At 41.8% G+C, this 20,635-nt stretch overlaps 2 protein-coding genes across 7 annotated transcripts in view; one reads left to right on the top strand and one right to left on the bottom strand.

Annotated features, from left to right (window-relative positions):
* Positions 1 to 302: 302 nt before the first annotated feature.
* nipa1 (NIPA magnesium transporter 1) lies at positions 303 to 4,744 on the bottom strand. 2 transcript variants are annotated; one of them, XM_030432663.1, is made up of 5 exons: positions 4,525 to 4,744; positions 2,862 to 2,909; positions 2,682 to 2,772; positions 2,323 to 2,486; positions 303 to 2,192 (listed from the first exon to the last, which is right to left on the bottom strand). In XM_030432663.1, the coding sequence occupies exons 1-5, from the start codon at positions 4,652 to 4,654 to the stop codon at positions 1,696 to 1,698; spliced, it is 930 nt and encodes a 309-aa protein (XP_030288523.1). In that variant the 5' UTR covers positions 4,655 to 4,744; the 3' UTR covers positions 303 to 1,695. The 2 variants fall into 2 exon arrangements, with proteins under 2 accessions (XP_030288523.1, XP_030288524.1); XM_030432664.1 differs by lacking the exon at positions 4,525 to 4,744 and adding an exon at positions 4,078 to 4,510.
* Positions 4,745 to 7,775: 3,031 nt separating this feature from the next.
* herc2 (HECT and RLD domain containing E3 ubiquitin protein ligase 2) overlaps positions 7,776 to 20,635 on the top strand; it is a 42,042-nt gene continuing 29,182 nt past the window's right edge. For all 5 annotated transcript variants that reach the window (XM_030432545.1, XM_030432544.1, XM_030432542.1 and 2 more), the window contains exons 1-21: positions 7,776 to 7,870; positions 8,906 to 9,014; positions 10,836 to 10,929; positions 11,113 to 11,244; positions 13,274 to 13,496; positions 13,679 to 13,779; positions 14,879 to 15,020; positions 15,426 to 15,530; positions 15,622 to 15,793; positions 15,978 to 16,151; positions 16,486 to 16,674; positions 16,754 to 16,905; positions 17,300 to 17,457; positions 17,548 to 17,661; positions 17,752 to 18,003; positions 18,093 to 18,286; positions 18,374 to 18,574; positions 19,342 to 19,570; positions 19,717 to 19,841; positions 20,112 to 20,290; positions 20,390 to 20,574. In XM_030432545.1, coding sequence (XP_030288405.1) covers positions 8,943 to 9,014; positions 10,836 to 10,929; positions 11,113 to 11,244; positions 13,274 to 13,496; positions 13,679 to 13,779; positions 14,879 to 15,020; positions 15,426 to 15,530; positions 15,622 to 15,793; positions 15,978 to 16,151; positions 16,486 to 16,674; positions 16,754 to 16,905; positions 17,300 to 17,457; positions 17,548 to 17,661; positions 17,752 to 18,003; positions 18,093 to 18,286; positions 18,374 to 18,574; positions 19,342 to 19,570; positions 19,717 to 19,841; positions 20,112 to 20,290; positions 20,390 to 20,574 — 3,193 coding nt within the window. In that variant the 5' untranslated portion in view covers positions 7,776 to 7,870; positions 8,906 to 8,942. The remainder of the gene's footprint in view (positions 7,871 to 8,905; positions 9,015 to 10,835; positions 10,930 to 11,112; positions 11,245 to 13,273; positions 13,497 to 13,678; positions 13,780 to 14,878; positions 15,021 to 15,425; positions 15,531 to 15,621; positions 15,794 to 15,977; positions 16,152 to 16,485; positions 16,675 to 16,753; positions 16,906 to 17,299; positions 17,458 to 17,547; positions 17,662 to 17,751; positions 18,004 to 18,092; positions 18,287 to 18,373; positions 18,575 to 19,341; positions 19,571 to 19,716; positions 19,842 to 20,111; positions 20,291 to 20,389; positions 20,575 to 20,635) is intronic.

The following is a 20,635-nucleotide window of genomic DNA, read 5'->3' as shown; positions in this document are numbered from 1 at the left end:
TGAGGTAATTACACAAACTCAGAAATATAAAACGTTTCTATAACTGAATAAACAAGCTGTTCTCAGAGGAAAATAAGGGTGGCAGGCTCCGCCACATATAAACAAAGTAAAACTGTATGAAATTGTTGTCCTATCAGGTCAGTTTGTTTATTCTGTCTGATAACAAAGACAGTTTTTTTTATATAGTTTGTTTAGGCATAACAATCAGTCAATCAGGGTCTTTGGGTTATGCTTAAAATTCCTTCCCCAAAACCGCATAATGCACCTTCAATACTTTATAAATCAAGGAAGATGACCTCACAGAGCTTGTAAAAACAATTATTATTATGACAACTGTTTGCAAAAGCCAGCACATAGCGGAGGCACACAGTATCAGGAATGTGTGTAAACATTTGTACAATTAAAAAAAATAAGAAATAACAATACAATGATGTTTTAATTACACATGTATAACCTGTAGTCACAACACAATGTGACAAGAAGATTAGTGGCCAGCCACAGAACAAACATTTATTTGGCATATTAGCTTTAAAAAAAAAAAAATCTCTCTAATAGACAAATGATTCAGTCATTGTTGATACTCACCGTTTATACAGCTCCAGCACAAATGAGACTGCTCCTGAAATAACACTGAATAATTCAGAGACATACTAAATAAGTCAAAGTGTAGGTGATTCAACACTGATACGGTCTAACGCCGGGAGAACACTGAAAGGGCCCATTAAAGGGCACCGCTCGACATAACAGTAAACAGAATTATTTACAGTGATTAATAAGCTGCTTTGTAACTATATGAAATGAGTAAAAATGAGATGTTGACAAATTAACCGTTTCCCAGTTTACATTTGAATGTGCTGTTTAAAACCAGATGTGAGAGGAGTGACAACCTCATGATGATAAGAGCTGCATTTGTGAGTATTCATGCAATTAAGGAAAGGAATGATTAATATTGCACAAACAAAACAACTGCAAAGATATTCAAGTAAAATGCAATGGTTTTTTTTCCATATTTCATATTGCAGCTTCAATAATATTTCTACAAATGGTGCACCCTGTCTCCATAACAGGCCTCCATGTTAAAGGAGACCTAATATGCTTTTCCATTTTTTCCTGTGCATGGAAAGTCCTGAAAGTTAAAATGCTGAAAGTCCGTGTCAGTGGGAGCTCCTCGTTCCCACAGAAGACACCGCTGGAAAAAAGCCTAGTCAGCCTTTAATTCTGTGACTTTGTGACATCACACTATGTCACCATGTCACACATATGCATAACAAAAGCCTTTATTCAGGGTAGAAGTGAAGCCAACTGGAAGCCTAAACACGGCACAGGTGACCAGACACAGTGAGCGGTGCTGGCTCTGGCATGTGTGAGCTGACCAATCAGAACAGACTGGCTATTTGAGAGGTCGGGCCTTAAAGAGACAGGAGCTAAAACAGTGTGTTTCAGACAGAGGGGGAATGCATTGGACAGTATGAGATGTTTTTTTAAGTTAATGCATGTAATCCTTTTCTAATAGTAACCAAAATAAAATCATGAACCTGAAAATGAGCATTATACGTCTCCTTAAAGTGAAAGTAGCTAAAATTACACTGGAGCTTTGGTCATTCACATTTGTTGTACAAGACAAATCAAGTATAGACTCTGTGCTGAAAGAAATTCAGTATGGCACAAATTCAAGTACATGTGAAGGTGTCTCAATCACTCCGTCTTCTTCTTGTTCCAAGTAATTGTTGCCTCTTCGGAAATACGGAGCAGAACGACCCCGACGAACACTGTTACCAGACCACTGAGCATGGCAAAGATGTCCGGTAAGGTTAGCGCAGTCCATTCCCTGAAAAGAACTGCAGAGGCAAGAATGACGGAAGAAGTGAACGCCACATAGTATCTGGCTTCAAAGTTGTTGGAGCTGAAACTCTCCAAGGCCTTGTTGATGAAGTAGAATTGTATGAGGATGCTGACAGCCAGCGTCCCCACCAAGCCCAGGAAGAGAGCCAGAGCTCTGCTGTTGGAGGGCCCGTCCACAAAGACTTCTTCTGCAACAAGCCCGATCCCTTTGCTGCTTGGCACCGTGAAGCTTCCCAAGAGGGAACATATGGCGACGTACACCATGATGTTGGATTTACCGTGAGCTGGGGCTGCCCACAAAATGAGTATGGCCAGCAGCAAGACCACCAAGAGGGCGTAAAGTACAAACACTGCGGGATGAGAAATTATATTGTCATTTTCACCTGAATGTCTACATGGTACCTCATCTTAATAATTCTGGACGACACATTTATCAATTCCTCGACTAAACTAAAGACAAAACACAAACAAAATTGACACCTGGATCTGACAGTCTCTCCTCTAACTCCAGTCTGGATGTCACAGTCACTGCTTTAGGGGCGTGGATGATCACCACAACAACAGAGCCGCAGCAGCACAGCACACAGCCAAGCTTTCCCAGGATATTTAAATGGTCCTTCAAGACCATGGAAGCCAGCACAGCCCTGCGTCACACACAAAGACAGCATCTTGTTGGAAGACGCACAAGGCACTTCATGATGGCTTAATGTCAGGGGAGCAAAACTATTAACATAGATTGGAATCTAAATTAGAATCAAATATTTTTTTCCAAAACAATACACTGTGCAACAAATGTCTTCAAAATAAAAAGAAAGAATCTAATCCTCTCTCGGTCTTACCCAAATAACACTCCCAGGGCTCCAAGAGGTGTCACTATCACAGCAGGGGCCGCATTGTATGCCAGGAAATTCCCAATTTGACCAACAATCACTAATGAGATTCATAAACAAATTATTATTATTTTAGGGACACTGCATCTGAAGTGTACTTCCAGAGCTGACAGATGGTGCTATACTCACTGAACAATGTGCCAGTCCACCACACCACATCGAAATAGTAGGAGCAGCCTATGGAAGAAAAAAAAAGATTTTAGAGTTGCATCTATTTGGATAACAGGTAAATAGTTTCAGTCATTTTCAAGTAAAACATTTGCTGGTTCCAGCTTCTTAATTTAGGTTTGGCTGCTTTTCTTTGTTATCTATGAAAGTAAAACAAGAGTCTTTGGGGTTTTGGACAAAAGAAGCAATCGGAAAATGTCACTTATGGTTCTGGGAATTTTTTTTTACTTTTTTTAATAATCAAAATAATCATTAGTTTCAGCCACAAAAACATAAAAAAAGTCTTAAAATGTACAAATACTTGCTTATGAAAGGTATCAAAATAAAATACCATAAGACTTTTCTTGTGAAAAATGGAACCGTATTCTACATCTGGTCCACTCCTCAGTGAAGGGGGCTGATTCAAACCAAAATATTTGTACAAAATCCACTTCACTGAGGCATTTCACTTGACATGGAAGAGGTCGAGTCCTCCCCATTTGTCTTTGTCCTGACTCCTCTTGTATCCCGTTTCTGACACCATTTTACTGTTGGTAATTTTTTTTACTTCTCTTTCTTTCTTCCCTTTATCAGTTTCAACATGAGTTGGAAGAAGGTGGTGGGAATGACAGTTTAGTAATTTTCGGTCTTTATACTATTGAAAGACTCCCCCCAAAAAAATCAATAAAGAGAAAAAAAAACATTGAAATATGAAAATACGTTTAATTGAAATAAACTGTCTAACCGTAACCCCCCTATATTCTAAAGTTGAGCTCTGCTAATTTCCCACATCATAGGTTTGAAGTGTCGGTGTGGTTTCTGTCGAAAACACTGAAAAACAACAGGAGGAAGTGAACAGAGAGGAAACTTTGATGCAACTTCAAATGACAAGAATACCTACTGTGCGTTAAGCGTATACCTTTTGCAAGAGCAACAAATACAATAGCAGTTGAGTAAGTAAACTTTGTAAGACATCCAACTTTACATGCAACACAAAACAGTACAAATAAAACAAAGTATGGTACAGTACAAAACAGTAGAAGAAGCGCCACCATATATTTCTTCCCCAACACCAACAATTAGTCCTTGTGTAGCCCCTAACACTGCAGTTCTTCCATTTCAGCTTTAGTTGTTTTCAAGCACAACTACAACAAAGTTTTAGTTTCATCTTTCCTATGTGACTAACCCAGAAGCTCACCTGTTACACTACCATGTTTAAGCTAGCAGTCCGACTACGTCTTGCCATTTCTGCAGCACCTGTGTTTGCTAGAATGCTCTTTTCTTCTGTTATCTCGCCCTATCATGAAACACCATATCATATTCTGATTACAGACCAGGAACACACATGAATAGTCTGGCTGACAATGTAATGAGTGTGTTGCTGGAGCCGACACGACACATTCACTCACATTAGCCAACTGTTGCACAGTTTAACCGTTAAAAACCGTTTTAAAAAGTGACGTATTCAACGATGTACGTCTATAAAATAAGTCTATAAAATAATGTATTCTGTTAGATATTAGGCTCCAACATACAAATATTCAAAAGTAACTGTATCGTGCACAGTTTTAAATGGTTTTAAATGCTACACCTCTCTGATACAAGGCTTATTTTCGATACTTTCCTGCACTTTGTGTCAGTTTACCTCTCTCGCGGGAGCGTAATATTCCCTTTTTGTGGAGCACAAACGTGGACCCGTTGATTAAACTCGACACCACCGCTATAAGTATTCCAATGGACAACGAAACGCCCTTGGGCTGGGAGTCAACATCCATCACTGTGGCTGATGTTTCTGTTCTAATTGGACCGGTAGAATGACAGCAGTTCAGCAGCGAGACCGCCAACTACTAGGTCTGAAACAAGGAAGTGAGACAGTGCGCACGCGCGGTTCCTGCAGCATGGACTTTTGTAAGAAAGTGTGCTCAATCATTTATAGGCTGAATATAAATCGCTATTTTATCATATTTGTCTTAAATCCAGCTCCATTATAGCAGGTAAATCACATCCTTACAGCTTGGAATATTGCTGTCAGATACTGTTCCCCCTCTGTTCAGTATGAAGGAGGCTCACACATCTTTCAAATTCATACTCCTGACTTCTTTCGCCACACCAGATAAGTCCTGTGATTTTCAGGCTGATATCATTAAATTTGACCATTTAAACAGGGGGAACGCATCCTGACAGCATCAAATATTACTGTCAGATACTCTGCCCCCTCTGTTCAATATGAAAGGAGGCTCACACATCTTTCGAATTCATACTCCTGACTTCTTTCCCCACAACAGATATCTCCTGTGATTTTCAGACTGATCTCATAAAATTTGACCATTTAAACAGGGGGAACGCATCCTGACAGCTTGAAATATTGCTGTCAGATACTGTTCCACCTCTGTTCAGTATGAAAGGAGGCTCACACATCTTTCAAATTTATACTCCTGACTTCTTTCCCCACAACAGATAAGTCCTGTGATTTTCAGGCTGATATCATTAAATTTGACCATTTAAACAGGGGGAACGCATCCTGACAGTGACAGGTTGGAATATTACTGTCAGATACTGTTCCCCCTCTGTTCAGTATGAAAGGAGGCTCACACATATTTCAAATTCATACTCCTGACTTCTTTCCCCACAATAGATAAGTCCTGTGATTTTCAGGCTGATATCATTAAATTTGACCATTTAAACAGGGGGAACGCATCCTGACAGCATCGAATATTACTGTCAGATACTGTTCCCCCTCTGTTCAATATGAAAGGAGGCTCACACATCTTTCAAATTCACACTCCTGACTTCTTTCCCGGAAACAGATATGTCCTGTGATTTTCAGGCTGATATCATTTAATTTGATCGTTTAAAACAGGGGGAACGCATCCTGACAGCTTGGAATATTACTGTCAGATACTGTTCCCCCTCTGTTCAGTATGAAAGGAGGCTCACACATCTTTCAAATTCATACTCCTTATTTCTTTCCCCACAACAGATGAGTCCTGTGATTTTCAGACTGATATCATTTCTTTTGACCATTTAAACAGGGGGAACGCATCCTGACAGCTTGGAATATTACTGTCAGATACTGTTCCCCCTCTGTTCAATATGAAAGGAGGCTCACACATCTTTCAAATTCATACTCCTGACTTCTTTCCCGGAAACAGATGAGTCCTGTGATTTTCAGGCTGATATCATTTCTTTTGACCATTTAAACAGGGGGAACGCATCCTGACAGCTTGGAATATTACTGTCAGATACTGTTCCACCTCTGTTCAGTATGAAAGGATGCTCACACATCCTTCAAATTTATACTGCTGACTTCTTTCCCCACAACAGATAAGTCCTGTGATTTTCAGGCTGATATCATTTCCTTTGACCGTTTAAAACAGGGGGAACGCATCCTGACAGCTTGGAATATTACTGTCAGATACTGTTCCCCCTCTGTTCAGTATGAAAGGAGGCTCACACATCTTTCAAATTCATACTCCTGACTTCTTTCCCGGAAACAGATGAGTCCTGTGATTTTCAGGCTGATATCATTTCATTTGATCGTTTAAAACAGGGGGAACGCATCCTGACAGGTTGGTATATTACTGTCAAATACTGTTCCCCCTCTGTTCAGTATGAAAGGAGGCTCACACGTCTTTCAAATTCACACTCCTGACTTCTTTCCCCACAACAGATAAATCCTGTGATTTTCAGACCTATATAATTAAATTTGACCATTCAAACTGGGGGAACACATCCTGACAGTGACAGGTTGGAATATAACTGTCAGATACTGTTCCCCTTCTGTTCAATATGAAAGAAGGCTCACACATCTTTCAAATTCATACTCCTGCTTTCTTTCCCGTAAACAGATGAGTCCTGCGATTTTCAGGCTGATATCATTTCATTTGATCGTTTGAAACAGGGGGAACGCATCCTGACAGCTTAGAATATTACTGTCAGATACTGTTCCCCCTCTGTTCAACATGAAAGTAGGCTCAGACAAGCATTAAAGACTTTAATAACATTAAACAAAAAATAAACCTACTTTTTAGAACATAGAAATATTATTCAATTCAATAAATACAAAGTGAAATGGCAAAATGTGCAATATTTAACACAACAACAAAAACATTAAAATAATTTAAAAAATGAAACATTCAAAATCAAGGAAAAATAAACTGTAAGTAGAACATTTCTTATTGATAAATGAACTTCCTCAGAAATAAGTTCCTTTGCCTCCTCGATCTTTGGCCTTCCAATACATAAAGTTTTAGTTGTGTGTTTAGTTTATGTGTGTATATATATATATATATATACTTTAATTTAAATGTGGTGAGAATAGAACAGTTTATTGGAAGTACTGTCCTTGCTTTTTCTTTTTTGCTTCTTCATCTCAAGTAACCCAGATGTCCGATGACTGTCTAAGTTGTAGACAGGTTAATATTTGTCACATGATCAACAGCTGCAGGCAGATAAAACAACAAACAGCAAAATTATGCAGACAAATTATACAGTGATCATTTTTATCAGAACGATTAAATGTCGATAAAATAAATCATTGTTATAATAAGAAACGATTCTACTATAATTAAATGTACATCTATAACTGTATGAAATATAACTCTGTCCTTAAATAAATCTGTGAAATAAATATCCCCGTCCTTCCCCTGAGACACAGCGCCACCTACCGGACAGTCTGTCTTCATTCTAGGCCAACCCCGCCCCTCCTATGTCCCGCCTCACAACCAAAAGAAGCGCAAATTTTAATACACCGGCCGGCACGAGCGGGCGGAGTAGACTCAATGGCCAACGAATGTGCCTGCATTAGAAGCCCCGCCTCAGCGGGATGTCGCGGTGATGATGAATCGCATCCGATCTCCCAGCTACGGCTACGTAATTTGTTTCCATGCCTCGTGCCCCAGTCCGCGACCTGTCAATCAAGCCATTATGAACGTCTTGTTAATGCAGCAAAGCAGCTGAGGGGACGAGAATAGCTTGAGCAGAGACCGCAGGTAATTCAGGAATTTGTTGTCAAAATTGTTATGTTACCGGTGTGTTGGTGAAGCCGCCGGGACGTTGCAACTCTGTCGGTTTAGTGTCATGACACAGAAGCTTGTTCACCGCAGCTTGGATGATGAGAGCTGGTTCAGCGTTAGCTAGCTAACGTTGTGTTAGTATTAGCTGTCTAGCAAGCTAAGAAGTTAGCACTAGCTGCCGAGCTAATGTGAACGTTACCTAGCATTAGGTGTTGCGTTATGAGTGCTGATGCTGTGTCAGTGTGTGTAACTGCCCGCAGGACTCGTGTCTGTTAACATGTGTGATAACAACGTTAAAACTACTTTATCAAGGTTAATATAGAATGTGTCCTTGCTAGCATTTAATGCTACGATATTCTCGTTTTCCTCCCACCGTCCCGTGTAACGTTAGAGTTATGGATACAGCTTTGGCCTTAAACTGTAATGTTAGTTATTTTTACAAAGCTAATGCAAGGTACGCCACAGTGGTCATTTGTAGATTAAGTTAGATATTGCATGTACTGTCGCATATATGTAATTGATACTGTTGACCTAGCTAAGGATGAAGCATTTCGTGTATCCTCAATTCAACAGAGATTCATTCATTCACGATAAGGGCAGCAATATTTAACGTTAGATGTATCCTGAGTTTGTGTTTTATAAGATCTTTCATTGAAATTTGAGTGACTCAGTGACATGTTTTGGAAACTGGGGTTGGTTGGGCTTCCCTTGTGTTTACATTGAGATGTAAGTGCTGGCTGGTAATGCTTATGTTGCCTGACTATTCACCAGTTTTAGGATATGTTAGTATTGGTATTCATCTTCAAACAGATAGTTGTTAAACTGCCCTTTATTCAAGTCAATTGGAGAAAACAGGCCCCAAGAGGGAGCATGATAGTGTTGGGCAATAAAGCTTTACCCTCACTGATTCACAAACGCTTGATAATGACAGACATTACAAGCTGATTGACTCACCTAACCTTGATCACAACAGATATCATAACAGAGCTTATCATTCTCTTCCCCTTGCAGGTTGGCTGCGTTTGCAGCCAGGAGAGGAGAGGGGAAGATGCCTTCTCCATCTTTTACCCTCGATGCTCAGCTGAGATTTCATGACAAATGGCTGAAGATAGACTTACAGGTATGTGCATGTGAAGGAAAAGTCATGTGAAAAATTACTGCTTTTTTATATTCAAAGAATAGTGTGGTACTTTGTGGGTTCACTCTCATATGACTGGGGGAGAAGTGAAAACCTGCAAAATCTGACAAAAATTATCATCTTCACTTCAACTGAATCTCTTTCTTCTGTTATCTTAGAAATGTTACTGTCTTGGGTTATTGAATACATTTGCATGTGTATCTGGCGCAGCACTCCCCGTTCTCGTTTTGCAGATAACAATATTCTTTTAGAAACGGCTACATTGCTAAATTGTTGTTCAGTCTGTGTTGCATCATGTTGGGGCCTAACCTCTGCACATCTCTCAACCTTGACATCTCACTGGTAGTGTCTATCTCACTGCTTTTCTCCAAAACACTTTTTCTACGATTTCTGAAAGTGAATGGTGTTACACTTGTTAGCGAAAATGCTCAGAATCCTGCTACTTTAACATGGCCAGCGTAGAACGATGAGTTGACCAGCGGGGGCTACATTTGCTGTGACAAGCTGAGATATGTCTCATCATGTGAGGCATATCTGCAGTCACTGGCCTGCAAGCTGTATCAAGCCTCTTGTTCAGATGATTATTGTTTTTTTCCGTAATTTGAAAAGAGGTTTAGCCTTTAATATCACAGTAAGTTAGAGGGAAAGGTATTTTAAAAAGGATCTATGTTGTGAAAACAAACTCATGTTGGTTGTAATTACGAGGCCTTTAATCTACATACGACTGCTTTCGAGAAGATGGAGATAAAACACTTTCAGTCTACTGTCTCATTCCACAAAATATGCTGTGCAGTGAGCTGCCTGCTCTCACCTCCACAAATTGCAGCCTGTCTGGACTCACCCTAAACTTGCAAATTGAGTTGCACTACCAAATGAGGACCAAAACTGGAGAAGGGTGTCATGTTTTCCCCATCGTTATAACTCATGCCAGTGCTGAAGGCAGCTATGTGTCTGGTATGGTGTCGTCTGTGAGCTTACATGTTTTTGAGAATTGCCACAATAGGTCCTTGAAAGCAGGAGTCGGCTTTCAACGTGAGTGTTTCTTAGTAAATGTTGTATCGAGAGGGTGATGACACAGATGTTGTACAGCACGTGCATCCTTGAATCCATGTATGCTCAGTGATAGAGCAGCTACTTGATACTGTGTCTTTACTTATATTGATTAAAACTGCAAAGATTAGGAGTTTAATTGATTAGTCGATACAAGCAAAAATAATCACCAGCTATTTGGATAAGCGATTAATCATTGTAGTCATTATTCCAAAGTCAATCATTTGCTGCTTTTCTTTGTCATTTATGATTGTAAATGAAGTGTCTTTGAGTTTTAGACTGTTGGTTTGTCAAAAGAAGCAGTTTAAAGGGCGTCACTTTGTGCAATCGTTGCTGCCCTGAAAGAGTTTAGTCTGTGTGGCCTAGAGCGCTTAACCTAACTTAAGGATGTTTGTTGGTTTTAGTTTGTTATGAAGACTCTACAACAGATTTTTTTCCACAACAGATGTAAGACTTTGTTTGCGTCAAATGTTTGAAACCCTAAAAAGGAATGACTTGCCGGCAAATAACACACATGGAAATGGTTATTTTAAAATGCACTAGAGTGAAAATAACATTTTTAGATCAGATACACTAAAATAAAAAAAAAAACCCAACACAAGACAACCCAAGTGCACTGCATCTATTTTAGCTGCGACCATGATGTGAAGTCTGTGACAGTTGTGCAGAGCCTACAAAGCAAACGCACAAAGACAAGAACACACAAGTTTATTAATGTCTTGTACTGATTTTGTTTCGTACAATCTTTTGTAGCGGGCATTCTCTCCAGAGGGACTGAGTGAGATGTGGAATGAAATGGTAAAAGATGAGGAGATAACATTCAACGGAGAGGAATCAGCTCACCCAGGTAAGCCACTGACGGACTACAGCATTCATTTCCCTCGCTATGTTTTTTTTGCCGCCATCTGTTTGCGGTGGCCTGCCACAGTTTTACTCACTGTCTACGAATGATACATGAGCCAGGGTTATAATTTTAACCTTTTCTGATGGACGAGAAGGTTAATGTCAGAATGTCTTGTGGTTATTTCAGAGGATTGCACTGACTGCTTTGGAACTCAAAAGAAGGATGAGCCCAACGACAAAGAGAAGAAGGAGGAGGAGGAGACGTCAACATCAGTACATCACTCCATCATTGAGACCTGGGACTGGGGGCGGCAGCCAGGTGAGAGTGCTACCTGTACCTGAACAGCGTTTAGATATGTCTGGCTACAAAATATCTCGTGGCCTACTTCTACTACAACTCTGCTGACCTCTTCTCCTGTCTTGTCATTTTACGCCTTTCTGTTTCCAAGTAGGGTAATTAATACCATGCTGACAGCAGATGGTTTCACAACACCTAAATGTCGACTAGATACAGTGATACTGACCGTTTCGACACATGGTCAGCCTCTGTGTTTATCAATTTCACGTCCGTCTGGCCTGCTGATGTGTGCGTGTTTTGCTGGCACGTGAGTGAAATGACTTGCAGTCCGAAGGTCTGCGTGGTTATTTTTACCCCTCTGAGTGTAATCTTGCTAGGCGTTATAACGTGGCCCAGCATGGGGTAGTTGTGTTTACTAGCTGGACAGGGTGGGACGGTGTTGTGGTGGTGGGAGATAAGCGTTGGGTGGGGGGATGGGGGATGGGGGAGGTTCCACACATCTACTGAATGCAATCTTCGCTAGTAGCTACTTGGCTGCATCTCTCGTCCTTTTTTATTTTATTGAATGAGTCAGGAAATCATGTTGGTCTGACTGTACAGTGAGTGTAACTGGATCGCTGCATGGACGAGTGCTCTGTCATTGATGCTTAAAGTTCAAACGGCACGCTTCCTGCTTTTCCACTGAGTGGTCCAATATCTGGAACATGTTGATCTCAGCAGTCAGATCCCAGACACTACCTATTGTTTTGAGAGCAGGATGGTGTAGGGACAGATGACAGATTTGCTCTGATTCTCAGCACAGGATGTGTTTTGACCACTTTTTTTTCATGCCAGATTCTTTATAATTTTTAAGTTCTCTAGCACAAGTAACTTTTTAGCAATTGGTGATGTATAATAAATAGTTGGAGACTTTGTCTGACTGGGATACATATCTGTCCTGACAGCTGAGCACAGCTGACTGCAGTGTGGCTCATACAACCTCAGGCCAGTCGGGCTTACATAAAGCTTAAGTGGATTTCAGACCTGCTATTTTGGCCTATCTCGTCTTCCCTGCAGCGCTACTTTATAGACACATAATAAAGCATTTTCTCTTGAACTGAATCAGAACAAAGGACTGTTTGTGATAAAGGCCAGTGGGGGACATATCGAATATTCTGTTTTTATTAAGAAACACTCAAGACCACGAGCAATAAGCTGAAGAGTCAAATGAGCCTCGGTTAATGTCAGGAGGGTGATGTGAGTTTCATCACTTACTGCAGTGTGCCTAATTTTAAATCTCTGGTTTATTTACATTGGTTAACAGCAAAATACAGAATGTTCTGTGGACGTAATGCATCATAAATCAAGTAGTGTTGTACACTGGAATTTCTCACTTCGAAAAAAATAGATCACGTTTAATACCACGGGAAAAAATTGAGGAGAAGACATTGAGAGCATACAAATGTTGATTTTTCCTAAAAGATAAATATAACAAGGCTTGTATTGAAATTGAGTATGAGTATTGAGTATTGAAATTGTTCCAAATATTCAGACTATATCAACATTTTTGACAACCCATTAAAGTGTGTTTACAGGTCTTGGGGCAGTACTACTGCATATGTGAAAAGTAGTATAAAGCCCTTTTTTGGCTCCAGGAAAGGCTGCATGTAATCCGATAAACTGCCTCCAGTGATCAAGTTGTATTGTGGGTAATTTAGCACCAGATTTGAAAGCTGTCCTCCGGTCGAGACACTTTTATAACACTGTTGGACTAATTTTAGACAGTTTTAAAATCATATGATCAGATTTGATGCAGCTGAACCAGAGACATCAGCTTTTCTGTTAAATGCCTTCTGCTTCCTTTTCACAACCTGATGCCTATATTACCCACAATGCAACTGGGAGACATCATAATAACAGAGTTTAAATAACAACATGCCAGTGGTCAGTATAGATATTTTTGTAACACTTGCTCTTTGCACTCAAAATAAAGTATAATAATCATGTTTTTAGATGTTTTTATAGTTCCATTATGTTTATATTGTCGCTGCCCTTTCCCCTGTGTGTATAGATGAGACTGAGTTGAAGGACTGTCTCTTGGTCCTGGTCGATGACCAGCAGAAGCTCTCGGGTCAGATGGCCAAAAGCACCCTGTCTGCCCAACGTCTGCGCCAGCGCCTGGTCATCCTGGAGCGCTACCTCATCTCTCTGAGCCACAGCATGATGGAGGAGAAGTACAAGGTCCGCTGGAAGACGCCCCCCAGCCCACCACTGCCTGCTGCTGACAATAAGAGGTAAGAGGAGCCAGTACAGTTATAATGTACAAAATACAACCTCCGGGAATGTACCTGCAGGATTGTTCATGCATGTTTGACTTAAAACCAAGAGCTCGTATAGTGTATTCCCTGCGGAGGCCTCTCTAACACACACAAATGCATCAATGTTAATCCCTGTGTATTTTGCTGTGTTTCTCCAGCCCTCGTCCGGCCAGTAAAGGCGTTGAAGGTTTGGCGAGAGTCGGCTCCAGGGCGGCTCTCTCGTTTGCCTTTGCTTTCCTGCGGCGGGCCTGGAGGTCAGGTAAGAATAACCTGAGATACTGACGGTGAAGATGTTATGTGCCCTGGTGGTGGGGATGGCAGCTGGTGTCATGGTAATGGAGCTCAGCTCAACAGCTGTTGATGAATGTGTTGCATGTTATGCAACAGGCTGCTCATAGTAAACAACCCAACATATTTCTCAATGCTATGTTTTTAGCCTTAGCATGTGATTCTGGCACGAGGGAGGAAAGTTTGTCATTTGTTGGCGACGAAAAGACCATCAGAGGCGAATTAAATGAGATTGTACAAGTGCTATACCTTTTAAACACCTGTACATCTATCACACAGTCAGATTTTATTTAATAATAACCAACTTTGGCTCTGTTGGTTTAAAAGTCACTCGTCGTTAGCTCGACAAGCAGAGATGCTGTTTTTGCTACATGTGCTGATGTGAGGCTGAGAGCTTCCTGTCCACAGGGACTGGGTGGGAACAAAGAGCTGGCCTCTTCTCTGTAGCCTTCCTGTAACATGAGCAACACACACACACACGCACGCACACACACGCACACACACACACACACTGACAGTTAAGCCTCTCATCCTTGGTGTAGTTTTATTCCTGGGATACACTGTAAGAACGGCAGAACTGTAACAGTGTGTTCTTTCACCTGCTGAATGAATACATGTACAAATCCTGGATGTTATGGGGGTTTTTGGATGTTGCAGGTCGACGAGGACCATTTAATCTTTTTTTATCGTTTTTATTGGGACAGCAGTTAATATAAGAAGTGAGGACTGTTTAATCTGATTGGTTACTTGAAGCTTGAAGGTTACTTTCTGTAAATGCATGCAAGGTTGGAATCCCACTTGCCAAGCATCTGAAAATCAATAGGTGGTGTATAAATAGTTCACATTTTCTATTTGAGGAATACAATCGAATAAGGAAGTCGGTTTATCCACAATAACTGTGTCATATGCTTATGTGCATCAATTGCATTTTAGTTCCAGATTTTGGGAAACATGAGAAAATAGTGTAAACAAAAACCATGTAAATCTTCCTTTTGCCCTCATGTTTGGCTTTTAGCTGTTTTGGCTTTGTGTTGTGTGGCTGTATATAAAACAGAAGATGTGTTTTACAGGAGACGATGCAGATCTTTGCAGCGAACTCCTCCAGGAGTCTCTGGATGCCCTGCGAGCTCTGCCAGAGGCTACATTGTTCGATGAAGGAACTGTATCATCGGTGTGGCTGGAAGTCGTTGAGAGGGCCACCAAGTTTCTCAGGTTTGTTATTTACAGATCAACTGCTTATTCTGCGGACCTTGTTTTTGTTGGACGATATATCATCCCAGAAGTAATTGTGATGAACCATATCCTTGTGATTTTAAGACAATTCTATGCCACTGATATAATGATGATATAATAGCATAGTGATGCAAGTATAACCTTTCAAAGAGCAAATTACTTTTAATTCTTATAATAAATAAATAGTTCTCTTGTCTCTTGAGCTCTTGTTGACAAAAATTGCTTATGAACACAACAGGCAATTTTGAAGTCAGCTAAAATGATCAATGTCTTCCATATAACGACAAGTAAATAAGATCAGAAATGGTTTATAAGCTGATAACATAGTCATCGTGACAGGCTTGATTGTAAGATGTGTTGGATAATCCTTTTCTTGATCCTCAGTGATGTACATGGAAGTGCCAGCACCAAAGGCAACATTCCTCTCCAGGACCAGCACCTGGCCCTGGCCATCCTGCTGGAGCTGGCTGTACAGAGGGGCACTCTCAGGTAACCAGATACTTTTAATCTATGCTGATTTGCCTATGCTGATATCCTCCTGCAGCTGAAATGCAATGATTTTCTCACGGTGTCTCTCCAGTCAGCTGCTGTCTGCCGTTCTGCTGCTGCTCCGGCTGTGGGAAAGCGGCACCAGAGAGATGGACAACGAGCGCTCCACCCAGGGAACCAGCGCTCCTCTGCTGCCTCTCCTGCAGCGCTTTCAGAACATACAGAGCAGCAAGGAGGAGCCGGTTCCTGAAGAGGAAGCTGAGGTGAACGTCTCGGTTTTTCTTTTTTTATGTCACTTAAGAACAGAACAATGAGAGAAACCTCTCAAACAGATTGTCATCAAATAAAGGTCTGTTGCTTGGAAACGCCTGTCTTAAAATACCCTCGTTGTCCTTGATAATTGTTGATAATCAAACTGATGAGTACTTCGATTGCTTTGATTTGCAGATCCTCACAGCCCCTCTGAGTCCAAACGAGAGTTTCCTGCGCTACCTGACCTTGCCTCAGGATAACGATCTGGCTATTGACCTTCGGCAGACAGCTGTGGTGATCATGGCTCATCTAGACCGCTTGGCTTCCCCCTGCAGCCCTCCACACTGCAACTCCCCCACGTCACACAAGGTGACAACTCTTTTTATCAACTGGCAATGCTTGAACTATTAGTTGTCTCATTTTTTAGGTCACTGGCGCTTCTTCTTTCTTTATTAAAGCTTGAGTTGTGGGCCTGTTTTTCAATCTTTGCGCTATTTATATCATGGCTGTGTACTGTGTGTCCTGTGTGAATCCTCCTTTTTGGAAAAACAGCAGATTAAAAAACATTGTGTGTTCAATTCATGTCAACCTTTCATATTTGATTGGGGTTATGTATTTCTGCTTAAGGAGGAATCACAACCACAATGGCAGACAGACACCACGTGACTGACTTTGTCTCCCTCTCTGTCTCGTTTTGTTCCAGGGAACCTTGCAGGAAGTGATCGCCTGGGGCCTGTTGGGCTGGAAACTTTATGCCAATGTTAATGGGCCCATTCACTGTAAAGCCCTGTCAAGCCTCGGAGTCACACAGATCGTCTGTTCAGAAAAGGGCTTTCTCATCCTGTCCAGCAGTGGTGCAGTTTACACCCAGAACTACAAGAGCACAACCCTGGTCAGTTCTCTTATGACTACTAAAAAAGTAGCAGCGCTGTGTCTGCTGCAGATTGACTCACTGAGTTATTTTTTTGCAGGCTCCGATGTTAATCCACGGTCTGAGCTCCAGAAAGATCATAAAGCTGGCAGCTCATCCTGACGGGCAGCACTACTTGGCCCTGTCATCCAATGGGGAGGTGTTCTCGTGGGGCTGTGGCGATGGAGGCCGCCTTGGACATGGAGACACCACGTAAGCAATTTGAGAATACACCCGTCTGATGCTGGATTTTGATCATTTCCACCATGTAATATAAAATGTAAAGCGATATGTGAAGGAGTTTTGCAACTGTGTGACTAAGAAATTACTAAATCAAATTATGAAAAGAATGTTTTCCAATTGAATTATTGCTCAAACAGATAAAAGATGAATATTTTGAGTTTTGGTCGGTTGAGAGCCAATTGCCCGTTGAGAGATCCTACAGTTGAAGAATAAAAGTTGGAAGGAAGTTGCTTAGTGCCCCTTTAAGAAAACCTTAAACAATGCTTAAGACGGTAATTATTGCTTTTCACATTGATGAGAAAGCTTCTTTTATCCGTCAGACTAATCATTAGTCTGTTATATCTCCGTGTTTTCTTAATTTAAGGTATCTAGAAGAGCCGACAATGATCGCAGCCTTCAATGGTAAACAGACAGGAAAGCACGTGGTACAAATTGCGTGTGGGAGCACATACAGCGCTGCCATCACTGCTGATGGAGAACTCTACACATGGGGGAGAGGGAACTACGGTCGACTGGGCCATGGTAAGATCCATCAGCTGTGAACTGCTGTACGCAGTTTGAAATGTAGCATCTTTTTTCAGTTTTATTTCTGTCTTCTGGTTTTGTTTCTAGGCTCCAGTGAGGACCAGACCACACCCATGCTGGTGACGGCGCTGAAGGGACTAAAGGTGATGGATGTGGCGTGTGGAAGTGGCGATGCGCAGACGCTTTCTGTGACGGAGAATGGTAAGAACATGAGTGTTTTGGCTTGACTTGACTTCAGATTTTAAAATCCATCAGTATCCACACTGAAGTATTTTTATTATGTTTCAACAGGTCAGGTGTGGTCCTGGGGCGACGGAGACTACGGTAAACTGGGCCGAGGAGGGAGTGATGGCTGCAAGACGCCCAAACTTGTGGAAAAACTGCAGGACCTGGACATAGTGAAGGTGTGCTGCGGCAGCCAGTTCTCAGTGGCCCTCACCAAAGATGGCCAAGTGTACACCTGGGGGAAGGGAGACAACCAGCGCCTCGGTCACGGCACCGATGAACACGTCCGCTACCCCAAGCTACTCGACAGCCTACAGGGTGAGTTCACTGTTACCGCACATATCTATATTGTCTTCAGAAGCTTTTAGAATACGAAGAATTATGTTTGATGTTGTGTTTGCAATCAGGAAAGAAAATTGTGGATGTTGCTGTGGGATCTACACACTGCCTCGCCCTCACTGACGATGGAGAGGTGCACAGTTGGGGCAGCAATGATAAGCTACAGCACTTTGATACGCTCTTTTCTAACAAGAAACAGCCTAAAGCACTGCCAGGGCTCAACTCCAAACATATAGTGGGAATCTCCTGTGGTCCAGGACAGGTAATGTCAAACTGCAGCAAATTGTTTTTAAATGCTTTTTATAGATGAGTGCAAAACAGGTAACAATTGGTGGTTGTGTGTTTTCAGAGCTTCGCCTGGTCCTCGTGCTCAGAGTGGTCTGTCGGGCAGCGTGTGCCTTTTGTGGTGGATGTTTGCTCTATGACCTTTGAGCAGCTTGACCTGCTGCTGCGACAGGTCAGCGAGGGGATGGACGGCAGCTCAGACTGGCCTCCCCCACAGGAGAAGGAGTGCATGGTAGTGGCCACACTCAACCTGCTCCGGCTCCAGGTAGACGACACTCTATCAGCACATGTTTCGTTACAGATGTGACATTTGTTTGTGATGGTTATAACTAACAATACAAATGTTTGCATGTCCAATGAGGCCGTACAGAGTAGTTCAAATCTTTGATCCAAACCTTCAAGTCCAAAAGTCAAAATTAGTTGAAAATCATTAGATCAAATTTTAAATAATGATTTATTTTGATTTGATCCACACTTGTTGGCATTAAACCTTTCAAAAACAACATTTTCACTGCGGTCAGAAGACTGGTTGCTCTCCCACTTGCTGCACAGAAAGGGAGTCGCCTATCTGTATTTACGGCTGTCTAGAAGCTATCTAACAGCACCATAAATTGTATTTATATAACCACAATAACACAAAATCAATTTCAGCTGTGTTTTAGTAAATTATTTAAGTCGTTACACAGTAAGAGATAATATTTATTTGCATTCGCTTGGCGCTACATCCAGACCTCATCACTTTCTTACCAACAGCAAAAGATGTTGAGGAAATCGCCGGTTTGGTTCAGTTATATTCATCAAAAAATAGATTACTACTACGTCACTATATCCAGAGAGTCAGTTTATTCAAACTGAAGATTTTGGTGGAGCATTTAAAACATTTTTTTAAGGTGATGAAGTTATTACAGACATTTGAAGCACACCACACCCTTTCTTATGCACAGTGTAACCACCACAATTGGGTTTAATAATTACTAAAACATTGCAGCAGTGAACTTGTGATCATAATGTCTGTCTGACCTCCCTCCACAGCTCCATGCAGCCATCAGTAACCAGGTGGATCCAGAGGAGCTGGGACTGGGTCTTGGCAGCGTGCTCCTTAACAATCTCAAACAAACAGTGGTAGTACTCGCGAGCAATGCTGGGGTGCTCAACACTGTGCAGGCAGCTGCACAGGCAGTTCTTCAAAGTGGCTGGTCAGTGCTGCTGCCCACTGCTGAGGAGAGGGCGAGGGCACTATCCTCACTTCTGCCTAATGCTGGTGAGTGCAAATGAGAACATGTGCTCATGCTGATTAAACACAGTAATGGACACTTAATAGTCCATTAACTATAATTTGCTGTCAAAAAGTGGTCGGCACTGCAGGCATTAGTTTGGTAGTTTGACTTTTTTTTTTTTTTTTTTCAGCATCCGGAAATGAAATGAGTGTGAGCCCTGGACGTCGCTTCATGATCGACCTGTTGGTCAGCAGCTTAATGGCTGACGGAGGGTTGGAATCTGCACTAAATGCAGCCATCACTGCTGAGATACAGGTCAGTGTGTTAAATGCACGAGTCATCACTTGTCTCTCTTTTCTCCCATAATGTTTTCAACTTCATTCATTAAATGATTGGTTTTCCCCAAGCTCTGGTTCGTTGGGCAAATGTGATTTTTAGACAGACTTTAGTGTACAATTGGAGTCATTCAGCTAATGCAGATTAACAGACGTTAAAAAATCGTCTTCATCCACGTCCCTGAACTCCGAAAGTAAGCTTCTCACTGTATACATAAAACTCTCAACGTGTAATTAATTTAAATCACAGGACATAGAAGCCAAGAAGGAGGCTCAGAAAGAGAAGGAGATCGATGAGCAGGAGGCCAATGCTTCCACCATGCACCGCTGTCGCACCATGCTGGACAAAGACCTCATCAACACGGGGATCTACGAGTCTGCAGGGAAGCAAAGCCTGCCTCTGGTGCAGCTCGTACAGCAGCTGTTGAGGTACCTGCTCTTTGCCTGAATCATGCTACACCTACACACACACAGAGTAATCGCTTGCTGTCTGATAGCAGGTTTATTTACTAATTTGGTTTCCTGCAGGAACATCGCCTCCCAGACTATCGCAAGGTTGAAGGATGTTGCTCGGCGGATCTCTAACTATTTGGAGGCGGAGCATGTCAGCAAGGAGCGCTCTGCGTCTCTGGACCTGCTGTTGCGCTTCCAGAGGCTGCTGGTTAGCAAGCTCTACCTGGGTGTCAACGGCACGGAGAACGTCAATGGATACAGTAAGTCTCTAGTCTTGCCGATAAGATTAACTGACTGTCAAGTAAAAAAAAAAGAGCTCCA

Source organism: Sparus aurata, chromosome 11, assembly GCF_900880675.1.
Source record: "Sparus aurata chromosome 11, fSpaAur1.1, whole genome shotgun sequence".
NCBI lineage: Eukaryota > Metazoa > Chordata > Actinopteri > Spariformes > Sparidae > Sparus > Sparus aurata.
This window is presented reverse-complemented; position numbering and strand designations above follow the sequence as displayed.

Bases quoted from the DNA above. Each gene is read 5' to 3' on its own strand.
- nipa1 (XM_030432663.1), bottom strand. From the start codon at position 4,654: ATGGATGTTGACTCCCAGCCCAAGGGCGTTTCGTTGTCCATTGGAATA. The intron at 2,910-4,524 runs GTAAACTGACAC...TTTCTTCCATAG, and splicing joins ATTACGCTCCCGCGAGAGAG to GCTGCTCCTACTATTTCGAT. The intron at 2,487-2,681 runs GTAAGACCGAGA...TGTGTGACGCAG, and splicing joins GCCCTGGGAGTGTTATTTGG to GGCTGTGCTGGCTTCCATGG.